The sequence below is a fragment of the Cervus elaphus genome, chromosome 29, assembly GCF_910594005.1.
Source record: "Cervus elaphus chromosome 29, mCerEla1.1, whole genome shotgun sequence".
NCBI classification, from domain to species: Eukaryota; Metazoa; Chordata; class Mammalia; order Artiodactyla; family Cervidae; genus Cervus; species Cervus elaphus.
The window spans coordinates 60,421,953-60,438,579 of record NC_057843.1 but is presented as its reverse complement, the minus strand read 5'-3'; the positions used below and the strand labels follow the sequence as shown (position 1 = coordinate 60,438,579).

Below are 16,627 nucleotides of genomic sequence, written 5' to 3'. Positions count from 1 at the left end.
CCTCAGGAATTACTCCACCGGCCCAGGTCACCGAGCGCCGCTCCCAAGGCCGCCTCTGCGCACGCACTTCAGCAGGCGGGTAAATGAGATCGTCTCATCTAATTTTCAAACAGCTCTCTGAGGCAGACACAGTTACTGTTTCCCTTTCACCAGGGGAGAAACTGAGGCTCCCGGAAGGTCGAGTCCCTTGTTCCAAGCCACTCGGCGAGGGAGCGGCGGGACGCGAAGGCAGGCGAGTGTGGCTGTCCCCAGCCTCGGCTCGGTTAGCCGGGCAGCCCGCCCCAATCACTGCGGCGTGTGCACGCCGGTGTGCGCGCCCGTTCTGCGCGCGTGTGCGCGCCCCGGGACCAGCCCCGGGGGCCAGGAGCGCGGCCGAGGGCTCGAGAAAGGAGGGGTGGCCCCGCGAACTCGCGGGGCGCCAGGGCGGGGCATGTGCCTGGCCCTTGCCCCGCCCACCGGCCCCGCCCGCCGACTTCGGTGGGAAGGAGGAGGCGGAGGCGCTGGGCGCGGGGACTCGGCGGCGGCGAAGAGAGCGGAGCCGGAGCTGGACGCCGCCGCCGCCGCCACCGCCACCTGCGCGGCAGTCATCAAGGTAGGGCGGCCCCGGGCCGCCGGCCATACCTTCCCAGTTTGTGCGATGTGTGCGCGCTGCGCCTCGGGGCTGCAGCGCCTGGGGAGGGATGCTGGGGCTCGGCGCACCGCGGGGGACCCGGCGGGGCGCGGGGGACCTGGCTTCCAGCCCCTCCGCGTGACCTTGCACAAAGCACTGCTCCTCTCCAGGCCTCAGTTTCCCCATCGGAATCGCGGGCGCAGTGGTGGCACGTTCCTCGCCAGACTGTTGGAGTAGGGGCCGCCTCAAGCTCCAGCCTCCCGACGGCGCGGGGCCCGCATGGGCACTGTCTGCACGGCCCACCCGGAGTGAGCGCGGCTCATGCTGGGTGTGGCGGGCCCTACCGTCAGCCTCCCTCCCGGCCCCCGCTAGCGGCCTGGGTGCCCCGCGGGACCCGTGTGGTGCTCTACCCACTCCTGGCTGAGAAACCTGCGGGGCCTCAGCTTCCCAGCATGAGACATAGGCAGGGGGAGCGGACACCCCCCAGGTACCCGTGGAGCCGGCCTGGGCATGCAGGGTGGGGCCATCAGAGTCTGCAGCCAAGTCTACCTCGCGGTCTGGGGCGGCGGGAGCCCTGGGTTGGAGGTAGTGGGGCCCTTGGCCCCAGACTTGCCTAGACCAGACCTGTGCAGGCACCTGGATTTAGGGGATGTGTGGAACCTGCCCGCCCCATACCCTTCCCTTCCCTTCCCCACCAGCTGCTGACGCCCAGCTGGGTGTCCCAGCCTGCTGTAGAGCTAGGTCCACGCCTGGACCCCAGCGGGGCTCCGGCACCGGGAGAGCCATGTCTGGGTGGGGCTGGGTCTGGGACAGAGCAGGTGTCCGGGGGACTGTGTGTGGTTCCAGGCTCTCCGTGTAAAGAAGAATCCTGGCATCTGGCCCAGCCCCTTGGTCAGATCCCCTCTGGAAGGTCTTGCTGCGCAGTTTGCACACCCCTTGTTATGGGAATCTCACTGGCTGTAAACAGAGCTACCGCTAGTCCCGCTCTGAGCGCATGGGGCAGCATCCAAGTCCTGCCCACCCGCCCCCCACCCTGGGGCAGTCCTCTGGACCCTTAGGTCAGTTCACCGCAGGGATGAACAGCCCCACATCCAGCGTTGTTTCTCCTGCTGGAGCTGAAGAGAGCTAAGGCGGGACCAGGGAGCTGAGGTGTCTGCCCCAGAGGGGGCAGTAGTCAGCCTGGGGCTTGTGCACAACCCGCTTCCTTAGGATTTACCTGCAGCTGAGCAGCTGCCTTAGGTCTGGAGTGAGGAGCCAGAGGAGCCCGTCTCCAGGCCGTATCCTCCCCTGTCACCCGCCCTGATCGAGGGCGCCGGGTCAGAGCTTCGGGTCTGGGCCTCTGGTCTCCCTTGTCCTCCTGAGAGACTGTCCCTCCACCCGGGAGCTTTCTTACAGCCAAAGGAAGGGCGAGGCTGCTGGGGCAGGGGGTGCCCGCTGGGTCCTCAGAGGTGAGTGGGCAGAGGGTGGCCAAGCCCTTGCTGAGGGTGAGCTACCTCTGACTGCAAGTCTGGGACTCTCAGGCTGAGGTAGAATGACCACGACCTTACCTTCTGGCCATGGTGGAGCTGCACGGGACTGGAGGCTAGACCACAGATGAGTGTTATTATCCCTCGTAAAAGCAGATTCACGATCTTCACTGTCACTCAAGCGCAGCGCCCTCGCACAGCCAAGTGCTACCTATGTCTCCTGTCATCTCTACCTGCATATCATCCGGGCTCTGTTTTCCTGTTCCCCTAGTCCAAGCTGTTTGGGCCTTGATTTAGAGGTATGGCAGGTCCTGGGTATTAAACAGTCATCCTAGGCCAATAATTTTAAAATGCACCATGGCATTATGAAATATCTAAGCTGAAAGGAATCTTAAGAAATCATCCCATTCAACCCCGTCATTTTACAGGTAGATATCCTCTGTCCCTGGAGGGGATGTGACTTGTCAAAGATCACACAGCAGACAAGCAACCAGGCCCAGGGGTCTTGATTCCAGGACGTGTGTGTGTGTGTGTGTGTGTGTGTCTGAAAACACATACCATATAGTAAATGAAAGCTCTCTATTTATTCCTATAAAATTAGCAGAAATAAATATAAAAGGATAAAACTCTATGCTGGTAAAGCTATAGGGATTCTCCAGTAGCATTTAATTTTGCAGGGCAATCTGACAGCTTGTTCCAAAAGTCCATGAAAATGGTCCTAACTTCCGTTTGCCCCTAGCCTTCTACTTTGAGGACTTTGCCGTAAGGAAGTAATTATAGGAGACGTGAGTGTAGTGCTGTTATTTACAAGAAGTTATCTTATGGTGAAGAAGTGCTTGGTGTTTTACTATGGCTGAATAAGCATTTCATTTAAAAAGTACAGCTTTTAAAATAGTGATACTGAAGTTTCCATTGCCAGAGTCTGGCTAATACAGGAGCAGTGTGGTCCAGAGGAAAAGCCACAAGACTCATGTCAGCATAGATTCAGCGAAGATTCTTCCTCACCCCATCCTGTGATCTCAGGGCAATTCCTGCGCTTTTCTATACCTCACTTCCCCTGTCTGTGAAGTGGGGTAGATTCAGTGATTCCTGAATTTCCTTGAGCTCTTGACAACTCATGTTCTAGACTGAGCAAATCTCTGTAGCAGAAGCCTTTATTAGGAGGCGCAGGGAACACAAGGATAACCAAAGAATGTTCCAGACTCCCTACCCCATGACCCCATCATTAAATAAATCCTCTTAGAGGCAAACAACTAGCTAGCATTTTTCTTCTAGGGAAGGGGTTTCCCTCAGCCTTAGACCTTTGTTATCTCAAAATGGCTAGAACCTGGATTATTTTAGGGGACAGAGACTTCCAGGAGGATCAGAAAATAATTCACCAAGATTCTCCATGTATTATTTTATGTTGCCTCCTTCAGAACAGATTATAGGTGTTTAGCAATCACACCTATTATGAAGGGCCAGGAGTTGGGGAACAAACATTTACTGGACACCTACTGTGTACTAGGCCTTGAGGTGCCTCCCGGGGGCCTGCAGGCCACCATGGGAAATGTATTAAGTTAAACTATGTGAAAAGGCCAATATCTGGCTATTTTTGACTTACAAGAAATGGCCATTTTATTTGGTTCAGCCTAAATGGAAAAAGATAATTAAAAAGCACTGTGTTCCTTACCATATAATTGAGAGATTGGGCAGGGTGTGGTGGGGGAAAGAGTGATTACTGTGTAAGCTCAGAGAAGTCACGGAGGAAGAACATGGGAGCCTTACCTTGAATAATCAATAACAATAATAATCTAACATTTATTGAGTAGTTACCACCTGCCTGATTGTCCTAAGGGCTTCCCATTTGATCTTTCAACGTTTCATTTATTAAACACCTTCACTGCACTAGGTTATTTTCTAGGTATGGTGGGGAGGGGTTCTTGACAGTAAGCAAAATAGACTAAAAAAAAAAAAATGTCTTAAAGGAGCTTACAGTCTAATAGGAAAAGAAGACAGGCAAACAATAAAATAGGTGGTGATGAATGAGATGGAGCAAATAAAACATAAGAGCATATTTCAAGCGTGTGAGGGAGGATGAAGGGAAGAGTTGTGGTTTCAAATAGATGGTGGGGAGAATCACTGAGAAGGTGACCTTTGGGAGAAGCCTTGGCTGCTTCCTGGGGGAAGAGCTGTCCAGGTAGAAGGAATGAGCAGTGCAAAAGCCCTAAGGTAGGACCACGCCTGGCACCTTCAGGAAGAGCAGACTGGAGTAGTGAGAAGAGGGAAGGTGAGGGAGATCTGCCTCCTCAGCGCAGCAGGCAGCGCGTCAGTCTCATAATCTGAAGGTGAGGGAGGCCCGGGGTCAGATTGTGTACCCCGTCTCCTGCAATATGGAATCCTGGAAGTTTGAAGGCGGTAGGATTTTTCTCTTCTTCATTTAAAGGAACAAGACACAGAGAGTTTCAGTGACTTGGTGAAACTGTCTCATAGAGGAGTTAGGGCTTTTGGTCAGGCGTAGTGGGAGCCATGGAAAGCTTTGAACAGGAAAGAGCATGGCCACATTTGAGTGTAAGTGCGATTCTTTTGGCGAACACAGAGAAGGCTGTGGGAGGAGCCCAGGCCTGGAAGGATGAAGCTGGACCAGCGCAGCGTGAAGCATTGAACATGGGGGCAGAGGATCTGCCGAGCTCGGTCCTTCGGGTGAGATAGGAATCCAAGCCAGAGGAGGAGGAAGCCACGCTGGCTTTGGGCCTTATTTATTTCAGTCAGTTAAGTTCAGTCATGTCCGACTCTTTGTGACCCCGTAGACTGCAGCACGCCAGGCTTCCCTGTCCATCACCAACTCCCGGAGTTTACTCAAACTTATGTCCACTGAGTCAGTGATGCCATCCAACCATCTTATCCTCTGTCATCCCCTTCTCTTCCTGCCTTCAATCATTCCCAGCATCAGGGTCTTTTCAAATGAGTTGGTTCTTCGCATCAGGTGGCCAAAGTATTGGAGTTTCAGCTTCAGAATCAGTCCTTCAAATGAATATTCAGGACTGATTCCTTTAGGATGGACTGGTTGGATCTCCTTGCAGTCCAAGGGACTCTCAAGAGTCTTCTCCAACACCACAGTTCATAAGCATCAATTCTTCAGCACTCAGCTTTCTTTATAGTCCAACTCTCACATCCATACATGACTACTGGAAAAACCATAGCTTTGACTAGACAGACCTTTGTTGGCAAAGTAATGTCTCTGCTTTTTAATATGCTGTCTAGGTTGGTCATAACTTTTCTTCCAAAGAGCAAGCGTCTTTTAATTTCATGGCTGCAGTCACCATCTACAGTGATTTTGGAGCCCAAGAAAATAAAGTCTCTCACTGTTTCCACTGTTTCCCCATCTATTTGCCATGGAGTGATGGGACCAGATGCCATGATCTTAGTTTTCTGAATGTTGAGTTTTAAGCCAACTTATTCACTCTCCTATTTCACTTTCATCAAGAGGCTCTTTAGTTCTTCTTTGCTTTCTGCCATAAGGGTGGTGTCATCTGCATATCTGAGGTGTTTGATATTTCTCCCGGCAGTCTTAATTCCAGCTTGTGCTTCATCCAGCCCAGCGTTTCTCATGATATACTCTGCATATAAGTCAAATAAGCAGGGTGACGATATACAGCCTTGACAATTTGGAACCAGTCTATTGTTCTATGTCCAGTTCTAACTGTTGCTTCCTGACCTGCATACAGGTTTCTCAAGAGGCAGGTCAGGTGGTCTGGTATTCCCATCTCTTTAAGAATTTTCCACAGTTTGTTGTGATCCACACAGTCAAAGTCTTTGGCAGATTCAGTAAAGCAGAAATAGATGTTTTTCTGGAACTCTCTTGCTTTTTCAGTGATCCAGCGGATGTTGGCAATTTGATCTCTGGTTCCTCTGCCTTAACTCTATCTGGCTTGAACATCTGGAAGTTCACGGTTCATGTACTGTTGAAGCCTCTCTTGGAGAATTTTGAGCATTACTTTTCTAGTGTGTGAGATGAGTGCGATTGTGTGGTAGTTTGAGCATTCTTTGGCTTTGCCTTTCTTTGGGATTGGATGAACACTGACCTTTTCCAGTCCTGTGGCCACTGCTGAGTTTTCCAAACTTGCTGGCATGTTGAGTGTAGCACTTTCACAGCATCATCTTTTAGGATTTGAAATAACTCAACTGGAATTCCATCACCTCCACTAGCTTTGTTCATAGTGATGCTTCCTAAGGCCCACTTGACTTCACATTCCAGGATGTCTGGCTCTGGGTGAGTGATCACACTGTCATGATTATCTGGGTCGTGAAGATCTTTTTTGTATTGTTCTGTGTATTCTTGCCACCTCTTAATATCGTGTGCTTCTGTTAGGTCCATACCATTTCTGTCCTTTATTGAGCCCATCTTTGCATGAAATGTCCTCTTGGTATCTCTGATTTTCTTGAAGAGATCTCTAGTCTTTCCCATTCTATTGTTTTCCTCTATTTCTTTGCATTAATCGCTGAGGAAGGCTTTCTTATCTCTCCTTGCTATTCTTTGGAACTCTGCATTCAAATGGGTATATCTTTCCTTTTCTCCTTCGCCTTTCTCCTCTTCTTTTCACAGCTGTGTGTAAGGCCTCCTCAGACAACCATTTTGCATTTCTTTTTCTTGGGGATGGTCTTGATCCCTGTCTCTGTACAATGTCACGAACCTCCGTCCATAGTTCATCAGGCACTCTGTCTATCAGATCTAGTCCCTTGAATCTATTTCTCACTTCCACTGTATATCGTAAGGGATTTTATTTAGGTCATACCTGAATGGTCTAGTGGCTTTCCCTACTTTCTTCAATTTAAGTCTGAATTTGGCAATAAGGAGTTCATGATCTGAGCCACAGTCAGCTCCCAGTCTTGTTTTTGCTGACTGTATAGAACTTCTCCATCTTTGGCTGCAAAGAATATAATCAATCTGATTTTGGTATTAACAAATACTTAATATTTTAAGTACCTCTTTTGTTTCAGGCGCCATCTAAGATTTTAACTGGCCCAGTCAATCGTCAAAACAATCTGTAGAATAGTTACTATTACATATTATTTTTAATGGATGTATTATATTATATATGAATTATATCTCAATGAAGTTAATTTGCCAAGAAAGTATATTTGTTTTTTCTGTTATCAATACTTGATGATAATAGAGAATTTAGAAAAAAGAGAGGGAAACAAAACACATCACTCAGTCTTCTCTTTCTGTCTCAGATAATCAATATAAATATTTTAGTTATATCTACTTTGTCTTTTTTTCCAGTGTTATCCCCATTTTGCAGATAAGGACACTGAGGCCCAGAGTGGTTGGGCAGCTTGTCCGGGGGGTCATACATTTGGGCCCATATCATCTGACTCCAGTGTTCAGGGTCTTAATCACTGAGCTATGTTGCCTGTAGGCAAACTAGAATGTCCATTGGTAAGTTCCACTGAGACTCACGGCCCCCACTCAGCCCAGCCCCAGCATCATTTCACAGACAGGGAAGTTAAGGCCCGGTGAGGGGTGAGGTCTTGTTTAGTTAGCATCGCCCAGCCAGTTGGGAGCAGACATGTGAGATCTCATTCCAAGAAGAAACAGGGAGCTGAGGATTTGTAGCGTTGATGGGACAGCTGCTTCCAGCTTGGCCTTGAGCCCAGAGCTTGCAGGGGGCTGGCAGGTGCCATGACCTGCTCATGCAGAGTGCTGGGCATTTCCGGGGCAGGCCTGTCTTCCCTGGGCCCAGGAGGCTCAGCTCTATAGCAGGCCTTGCTGGGAGGCGAGCAGGGTAGGGAAGGGGAGTTTGGGGCCTCGCCAGGCCTGCAGGCCCCCTGGGAGTTGTCTCTGGTACTCTGACTGTGCATTTACTTCCGGCGCTGGTGCCAGCAGACTCCCCGGGCCGCCTGCTGCCGGGGATGCAGCCCAGGCTTCTGATCCCAACACAGCCACTGGGTGAGCTTCAGGCCGGGATCCTTCCCTCCCCACCTGCTAGCTGCAGGACTAAGGAAATGTAGATGGAAAGTTCTGGCACAGGGCGTAGCGCATGGAAGAGCTCAATGGAGAGCCAACTGCTCTTGCTGTTCCTAGGGCTACGCCAGGGTGTGGGCCCAGGCCAGGGGACTAAGCCTTCCCAGCCGGAGCCCCCGTCTCAGCGCTCCCCTTCACACCTGCTTGGCCACGGAGGCCTCGCCAGTGCAGGAGCAGACGGAAATGAACCCCACGCAGAGGCTTGGAGTCTAAGATGGCAAGCAACAAGGAGCACAGTGGAACTAAAGAGCCCTCTGAAGAGGTGGGGAGACCTGTCCTGGTCAATGGCATGCTCTGTAGGCAAGTCCTGGCCCTTCTTTATGCCCCTTCTCCTCTTCCGTAAAGTGGGGAGGGCATTTCCTGCCTAAATAACCGTAACCATCTTCATTCCATCTGTTGGGATCTGTTATCCTCAGCAGCCACCTGTTGAGGTTTTACTGTGCCTGGGGAGTAAGAATGGGAATAAGCCAGACCCATCAGTGCCTTCAAGGGCACACGTTCTGGTGAGGGGCTTAGTTCAGATAGGGAAGCCCCAGAGCTGTGGGCCCTCAAGGAGGGGCATCTAATGCAGCCTGGGGAGGCGGGAAGAGTGGGGAGGCTGCCTGGAGGAAGTAATGCTTGGGCCAGGTTGTTAGTGGGATTTGATGTTGGCCAGACTCTGAAGGGGAGAGAAGCGAGAAAGGTCAATGGGTAAATTGCCCCACCTCTGAGCCTCAGTCTCATCTGTAAAATGGGGATAATAAACACCTGCTTTGCTTAATGAATACGGTGGTTGTGAGCTCCCAAACTGGACCGAGAACATGCGAACACTCAGTGAACTGTGAACGCCAGGCACCTGTTCACTGCTGTTTACTATGCTTTCTGAAGTCCCCAGGGCTTAGGGAAATACCGGGGCAGCAGGAGAACGAGTCCAGGAGAACATTCGGTCTGTTCTCAAAGGTCTGTGGCCAAGCCCAGTAGGGGCAGACGGCCACTATTCACCTCGCACCCTTGACTTAAGCGTTCTAGAATGTTTCTGTGCTGGGGGGTGCGGCTGTGCTTTGAGGAGGCCCTGAGGCTGACTGCCATCCAGTCACAGCCCTGTCCTGAGGAAGGGGGGCACGTGTCCATAGGAACCTCTCAGGCCATAAGCATTGCATCCTGCTAGAGGCTGGACACCCAGGCCAGGCCTCAGGGACCTGATCAAGAGGGGCTGTAGGGACCTGCCAGGTGAAGGGATGGAGCGGATGGGGGCGCCGTGAGGTCACCAGGAAGAAACCAGCTTGTGTAGTGAGAGGTCTGCGAATTTGTCTTCCCTGGAAAATCAAGGAAAAGAGCGTGGAGTATGGAGTATGGAAAGAGTATGGAGTGAGTCCATTTTGGTTTGAATATGAAGAAAGACTAGATCTACACACATGTAGATACAGAAAAATTTTCAGACCGACACACATCAAGCTGGTTGATTATCACTAGATGGCAAAATTTGGGGTTTTTTTTCTGTATTTTGAATTTTTTTGTGGTAGACATTTTATTTCTATAAAGAGGTGGCTGTATGTCATGCGTGTTAAAATGGAATGTAGATGGTATAGTAATCCAGCCAGTCTCCTGTCTCCAGGCTGGAGGGTTTAAGGAGGTACCCGCAGCTTGAGGACTTGGGTAAAGCCTGGGGAATGGATCCTTGGTGCTGATCTTCCAGAACAGTTGAGGGCAGGGGCCTGGAATGGCTTGATGTAGGTATCACACGGGAGGAGAGGTCTCCGGGGGTCTCCAGAGTGGTTCCCAGGGCTCTCTTTTAGGACAAAGACTAGAAGTTTAGGTCAGCAGTCAGCATTATGACCAACTGCCCAAAGCCAGGGACCCCGGGTGACATCAGCAGAAGCATGGAGTCAGATCCAGAGAAGTGAGGGTCCTGCTGGAGTTTGGGCTGTCCCCCAAGTGGGACTGGGCCAGCTGGGAGTGGTCCAGAGGCCGCCAGGCTGGGGAGGAGCCTGTGCTCTCAGATTCCGCTTCATTCTGCCTCAGCGTGCCAGACCCCAGAAGACCCTTTGTCCTCAGTGACATGTATTCTCAGCCTTTGGTCCCTGGGACTCTCACAGACTGTCCCACCTCTTTGCAAAGAGAAGAGAAAAATCGAGCTGCTGAGCTACTTCATGGAATGCAAAGCACCACCTGTTGTAAGAGACACCATTATTTTATAATCCTTCAGGAAGAAAAAGGGCAAGCAGTTAAACTATAAGGTGCATCCCAGTTTCAGAGATGTTGAAAACTGTGTGTCTTAGAATCAGTTAAATACAACATGTGACCGGCCCCTGCCTAGATTCTTGATTTACTACATATCCATTCATTTAATACGTGCGGCAACCTAGTACCTGGATATTCTTGGCCTCTTTCTACAGACGAGGAAACCAGGGCCCAGAGAATTGGCTTGCAAGATCACACAGTCAGCCAGAGGTAAAATTAAGGTTCGAACCCTGTTCTCACTAGATTCCACCACTTTCTCCTAATCCAACTCCACAAAGACCAACTCCTGAGCTCTGACTGTTGGCAGTAATGTTCAGCAGAGTAAACGTATTGTCAGTGCAGAAATGCCCTGGTGGACTGGCCATTAAATGCCGGGTGCTGTGAGTAATGGGGGGCCTGGAGGAGGGCTGAGGAGCTCATGGACAGGAAGGAGGCTTGAGAGCTTGCTGGCTGAGTCATTAATCTCATCCTTGTTATGACCATTTCCAAGAGTAGGTTGGCCCATGGCCTGCCCTGAAGAGAGACTGCAGAGGCCTGTCCTGCACAGATAATCCTAGAACCTCACCTAGACTGGCCCACTCATTCATTCCCTAAATAAGTAATTCTTCAATTGAGTTACTTGAACAAGACCTTTGTTCATATATTGATCACTTTCCACATCACACAGCTCAGTGCTAGGAATATCAAACAGAGCAAAACAGATAACCTCGGGGTTGCCCCAGTGAGCTCACAGATCAAAGGAGAGTTGGGCAGTAACCAGAGGGTCCCTCAAAACCTGGAGAAGGGAGGGCATATGGAGCATGCCGAGAGGAGAAATGTGCCTAGTCCAGGATCACTGCAGAAGGCTGTTGTTAGGGAAGGACTTTTGAGTTGAGATCTGAAAGATAAGCAGGGAGTAGCCGGGTGAGGGTGGAACATGCTCCATGAGAATGGAACATGCTAGACCAGAGAAACAGCCTGTGCAAAGGCCCTGAGGCTGGAGGAAATGAACTGTTGAGGAATTCAAAGCCCCAAGTGTCTGTAGCTCAGATCCCTGACCAAGGTGAATCTGGAGAGGTAGAGTGAGCCAAACCCTTCAGGCCTTGCAGCAGTGGCCATGAAGTGGCATGGGCAGATTTCCACCTTTTTTTTTTTGGTTGGGCCTTGTCTTGGCTGCGGCGCACGGGCTCTCTGGCTCTGGCACACGGGCTTTATCTGCGCTGTGGCCTGTGGGATCTTAGTGTCCCGACCAGGGGTCAAACCCATGTCCCTTGCATTGGAAGGCAGATTCTTAAACCACTGAATCACCAGGGAAGTCTGAATTTCCATATTTTGAAAAGATCAGGGGCAAGGTGTTTGATATCCAAGACTGTGCGACCAGGTAAGAACACGGTGGTAGCCGTGGGCACGGTAGCCCATGTGGATGGTTTAAGAGATGTTTAGGAGGTGGAGGAGGGAGGGTGAATGATGGGTTGGCTTTAGATACAAGAAGAAAGGGGCTTCCCGGATAGCTTAGTGTTAAAGAATCCGCCTGCCAATACAGGATAAGTGGGTTGGATCCCTGGGTCGGGAAGATCCCTGGAGGAGGAAATGGCAACCCACTCCAGTATTCGTGCCTGGAGAATCCCAGGGGCAGAGGAGCCTGGCAAGCTGCAGTCCACAGAGTCGCCAAGAGTCACACACGGCTGAGCGACGGCACACGGGTGCATGTGGAGGACGCCGCTGGGATCGCACCTCCCCGCTGCGCCTTTCACAAGGCCTGACTCACAGAGGATCTGTGCTGGGGGGGACAGGAGTGGTGGAGAAGGACCTCACCCTGTGGGTTTTCATCTGTTTTTCGTCTGTTTTTTTCCCCCAAAGTGTTTAGATATCCTGGTTCATCCAGCATCAGGGTTTTGCCAGATGATAATGAGAGAAGTCAGGAGGAAGAAAGATTCTATGGTGTTCTTAAGAGTGAGACGACAGACCACAGAACTGGCTGGAAGAAAGAGAGTGGAGAATGGGCAGGTGGGGTAGAGAAGGTAGAGGAAGCCAGTGATGGAACTCTCCTGGATGAAGGCTTCTGCGGTGGGTGAAGCCTGGCCTGATGTCCCGGGTTGCTTGGGACAAGGAATGGGCATCATGGTATGCACATATCACATGGCCCAGACACCATCCTACAAGCTGGGCTTTCAGAAAAACTGGAGCCAAGCCTGAGGGATTATGCTGTCCTGGAGAGGGGCCTCTGGTCCAAAGCTCTCTCCTTGAGCCTGAACCTGTTTTTATTGATCCATCGGGGCTGATGACAGAGGGTGGGTCATGTCTGGAGGTGCCAGTAAGCTGGAAGCAGGGAGGATGTGGTCAGCAAGGGGTGCTTGAACTAGTGACTCTGGAAGTGGGCTGGACTGTTTCAGTCGTGGGGCTCGTCTGAAGTCGCACAGCTGAGAAGTGACTCCCTGGTGTGGTTTTCTGTGCTGTGGATTCCAGCTTTCAGAGGGTGATCCCTCTCACTCTTGCTCTTGAGCTGAGAACACGACACTGCATACTCTGCATCTTGGGAGGACGGTCAGAGGCAGCTAGGGGATGGCTGGGACCGCACGGGGGAAGACTTCCTGGAAGAGGAAGCATCTAAGCCGGGCCTTGTAGCGGCTGGACCTACAGAGTGGTAAGGAGGGAGGTGTTGGCCAAGGAACAGCAGAGGCCAGGGTCTGGCACGGCACCCTGAGCCTGTTTGGGATGTGGTGAACATGCAGTCTGGTCTGACTCAACCTAAAAGGAATAGTATTAGATGCTGGCCAGACACCAAGGGCGGAGAGGTGGGAGCAGCCTACTCTGGCAGGAAGGAATGCTTTATCGCCGACATTGTTTAGAACTGTAGGCACATCATGATAATGAAGCCGGGCTTTTTGTTGATTTTATTATTGTTTTTAAGTTCTCTATAGAAAAAGCACCCCTTTACTTTCTACACCCAGCTGACTGCTCAGTTCCCTATTGCCTTTGTCTCTCTGCCGCCCGGCTTCCCCTTCACAGCAGCAGGGCAGAGAGCTCTGGAGACAGGAGCAGGATTCTAGCCAGTGCCTCAGAAGGCCCAGGGTCCACGCCTACAAATGCCCACCACCCTACCAGGCCTGGGGACCACTGTGCTGCAGAGCTCCAAGTCCTACGGTGTCCTGGGCTGCAGTTGGTGGCCAGAGGCAGAACGCTTGGGCTCTAAGGGCACCCCAGGTCTCACCCTCCTAAACAGAGCCTTCCAGAGTCATCAGGACAGTAGTAATACCCTTTGGGGTTACTTCCCCGTATAGAGATGTTGCCGGGACCGCATGGGCACTCAGACAACAGCTGGACCTGATTAGTCCCATTTCACAGATAACAAAACTGAGGCTTCAGAGTGACTCTCAGAACCGGGGCCTACTGAGACACCGTGTCTTCCATCCTGGTAGCACTTGTAACCTTTGCTGAGATGCACATCTCCCTGCCACCCAGCAGGTGGTCTTACATCCCAAGAGAGGCAGCCCCAAGGCTGAGAGGTCAAGGAGCTGCCTGTGGCCCAGTGAGAGAGGCCAAAAGGGGCTGACTGTGGCCAGGACAGAGAGGTATTAGCGGCAAGAACTAGAGATTTGCATTCCCTCCGGGATCAGCCACTGACCAGCCTGGTGACCTTGGACCAGTTACAGCCCTTGCCGGGTCTTTGTTTCTTCACCTGCAAAATGAGGGGTTAAACTGGTTGATCCCTCCCGTCCCTTGCAGCCTGAATATCTTCTCTGAGCATCTCCCTGTCTTCTATTCTGGTGGCATCCAAGACAAGGTACGCAAAATGCTCAGTGCGGTGCAGGAAAAAATATTATCTAAACAAGAAAATAATTCAAGTTTGCTATCTTTTGCCAGGTGTAGACACACTGACCCCCTCTCCAGGAAGGGGTCAGACAGCCTCATGTCTCATGTCCCCAGAAGTCTCTGAGAAAGGGGTGACAAGGATACCCCACTCTTTAGTTCATTTTAGGCAGGTAATAACTAATTAACCTGGTCCATCAATTCAGGTCATTCTAGATTAATTAATCCAGATTGGATTTGTGGATTATATTGACTAGTTTTAACTAAACTAACTCTCAATAAATGGCCAAGTGATTTTAAAAGATTCCTACCAGGACGCTGAATTGTTAGTAATTCTGATAATGCTAGTGCGTGAGGATAAGAGAATATGAGGGATAAGAGAATATGAGAGAATGAACACTTGGTTTTTAGCACAATCAATTCATCACCCACAAGGAAAGGAAAAAAAACAACCATGAGACAAGAAGTTAGTCCAAGATTTTTTGAGGGGGAGGACACTATTTGAAGTAGAGATTTAGTCACTCTGGTTAATATTAAATCTTGCCTCTTGTATAGATTGTACCTTATGTCTGTTAGTGATGTTTAAGTGCCTAAGTTTTAGTCACTCGGTCGTGTCCAACTCTTTGGGACCCCATGGACTATAGCTTGCCAGCCTTCTCTGCTCCAGGCAAAAATACTGGAGTGAGTAGCCATTCCCTTCTCCAGGGGATCTTCCCAGTCCAGGGACTGAACCCCCATCTCCCACATCGCAGGTAGATTCTTAACCATCTGAGTTACAGGGAAGCCCATGGTTACTTGTATGTAATATATGTGGGTTGGGTGAGCTCAGTCTTCTTCCCTTTGAAAGTAGTAAATGATCAAAACATTTAGGGTCCCGCTGCTCCAACTTCCTGGTCTTTTCGTTGCTGCTGCCACTTCTGACAAACCACCACGTTTGTGATCGTTCTTTGTTTGAGTAGGATGCGATTTCTTCATTTTTCTTCCCGTGCCAGGGGCAGAGACTCCGAGACTACCTCTGGGCCTGCAGAGCCCAACCTAAGGGTCTGCCTCCAACCAGGAACTTAGAAAATATGAGCTGAGTTGATGTGCTTTAGTTTACCCTTCATGCTCTGCTGGACTTTCTAGCAGCAAAGACTTGGGGTCTGTCTCCTCTCCATATCCTAAGGAGCCCCATCTCTCCCAGTCTGAACCTCACTCTGGAGAAAGACAGCCCACCTTCCAAAGGGGAGCCTTGGGAGGCCCTAGCTAGGGGATGTGACCCTCGGCCTCACAATTAGAAGACCTTCCCCAGCTATCCTTGGAATTTGTTCCTTCAAGAACAGCAGCACAGATAAGGAATAAAATATTTGACACTGTATCCGGACGCAGGATCAAAGGAAACTGTTCTGCGTCTTAGAGGACTCTCCTAGACCTGAGAGCTGCAGACCTGGGTCCCGTTCCTGGTTCTGCCCTGTGTGGGGGGCCCTAGGCACAGTAAGTCAGTTTCCCCATCTCTACCTTATGATCTCTGTGGGGTCTGGCCAGTTCTGCTTCTCTGAGATGCAAAGTCTGGGATATTTTGGAGACCTGCTCTGCTGAGTGGTTCTTAGCCTCCATCTGGAGGGTTTGGCTATGATCCTTCCAAACGGGGTGAGAGATGGAGCCAGCTGCATTACTGGGAGGTAACGAAGATGGGGAGATGGGAAACTGAGTCACACCAGAAGCTCCCCAACCTGGAGCAGAGCCACCCCGGGGACAGGTGATCAGGTGCCTCACATCTCTGGAAGGGCCATCATGGGGCAGAGAAACGGATGTGGTTGGTGGGGCTTCAGGGATGGAGACAGGGCCGTAGGGGAAATTGTAGATTTCCGCTCAGTAAAAGGAGGAAGTCTAACCGTTGAGCTCTTCTGTTCCCGGAAGGGGTGAGCTTCTCTGTAGTAGAATGGGGCAAGCCTAGGCCTGCAGACTTTTCAGATGGAGTGGTGTGGAGAGGAGAGCGGAGAGCTGGGCTGCATGCCCCTCTGGGTCCCTGACCCTGGGCGGTCCTGGGATGCTGCGTCTGCTTCTTGCCTCCAGATCTAATAAGATCATTTGACAGACGGAGTTAGTGGGCCTGGCTAAGAATTAGATTAGATAAGAATTAGAGCTTTAGATTTGAAGTCTTCACTGAGGGTGGGGGAGGGGTGAAAGGCTTCCTCTGTTTTCCTCCAATTAAGGAGATTTTCCTGGCTCTGAGCACAGATGACCCTTCCCATCCCTGGATCTTTAGGTCTTTAGGTGTTGCCTCTTTGAAGAGAAAAGGAACATGGGCTCTTTGTGCTTCTGGTTTAATCTGTAAGCACTGTTCAAAGTCCTGACTCATTTTTGCTAAATGTCCATTTCAATCCATCAATACAGGTAAACAGTTTAAAACCATGCCTCCTCATGGTGAGTAGTCAATAGAAGTTATCAGTTATTTTTTAAATTATTTTTTGTTGAGTATAGGCGCCTTAAAATATTTTATTAGTTTCAGGTGTACAACATAGTGATTCAATATCTTTATGTAGATTACACTCC

General features: G+C 50.7%; 1 protein-coding gene across 3 annotated transcripts in view; it reads left to right on the top strand.

Moving 5' to 3' along the window:
• CORO2A (coronin 2A) overlaps positions 1 to 16,627 on the top strand; it is a 61,017-nt gene continuing 44,390 nt past the window's right edge. Inside the window, exon 1 of one of the 3 annotated variants that reach the window (XM_043891197.1) lies at positions 1 to 79. Coding sequence is in view for 1 of the 3 variants with exons in the window: in XM_043891195.1 (XP_043747130.1) it covers positions 431 to 592 (162 nt within the window). In the remaining 2 variants the exon portion in view is untranslated. The other 2 variants (XM_043891196.1, XM_043891195.1) reach the window with 2 other exon arrangements.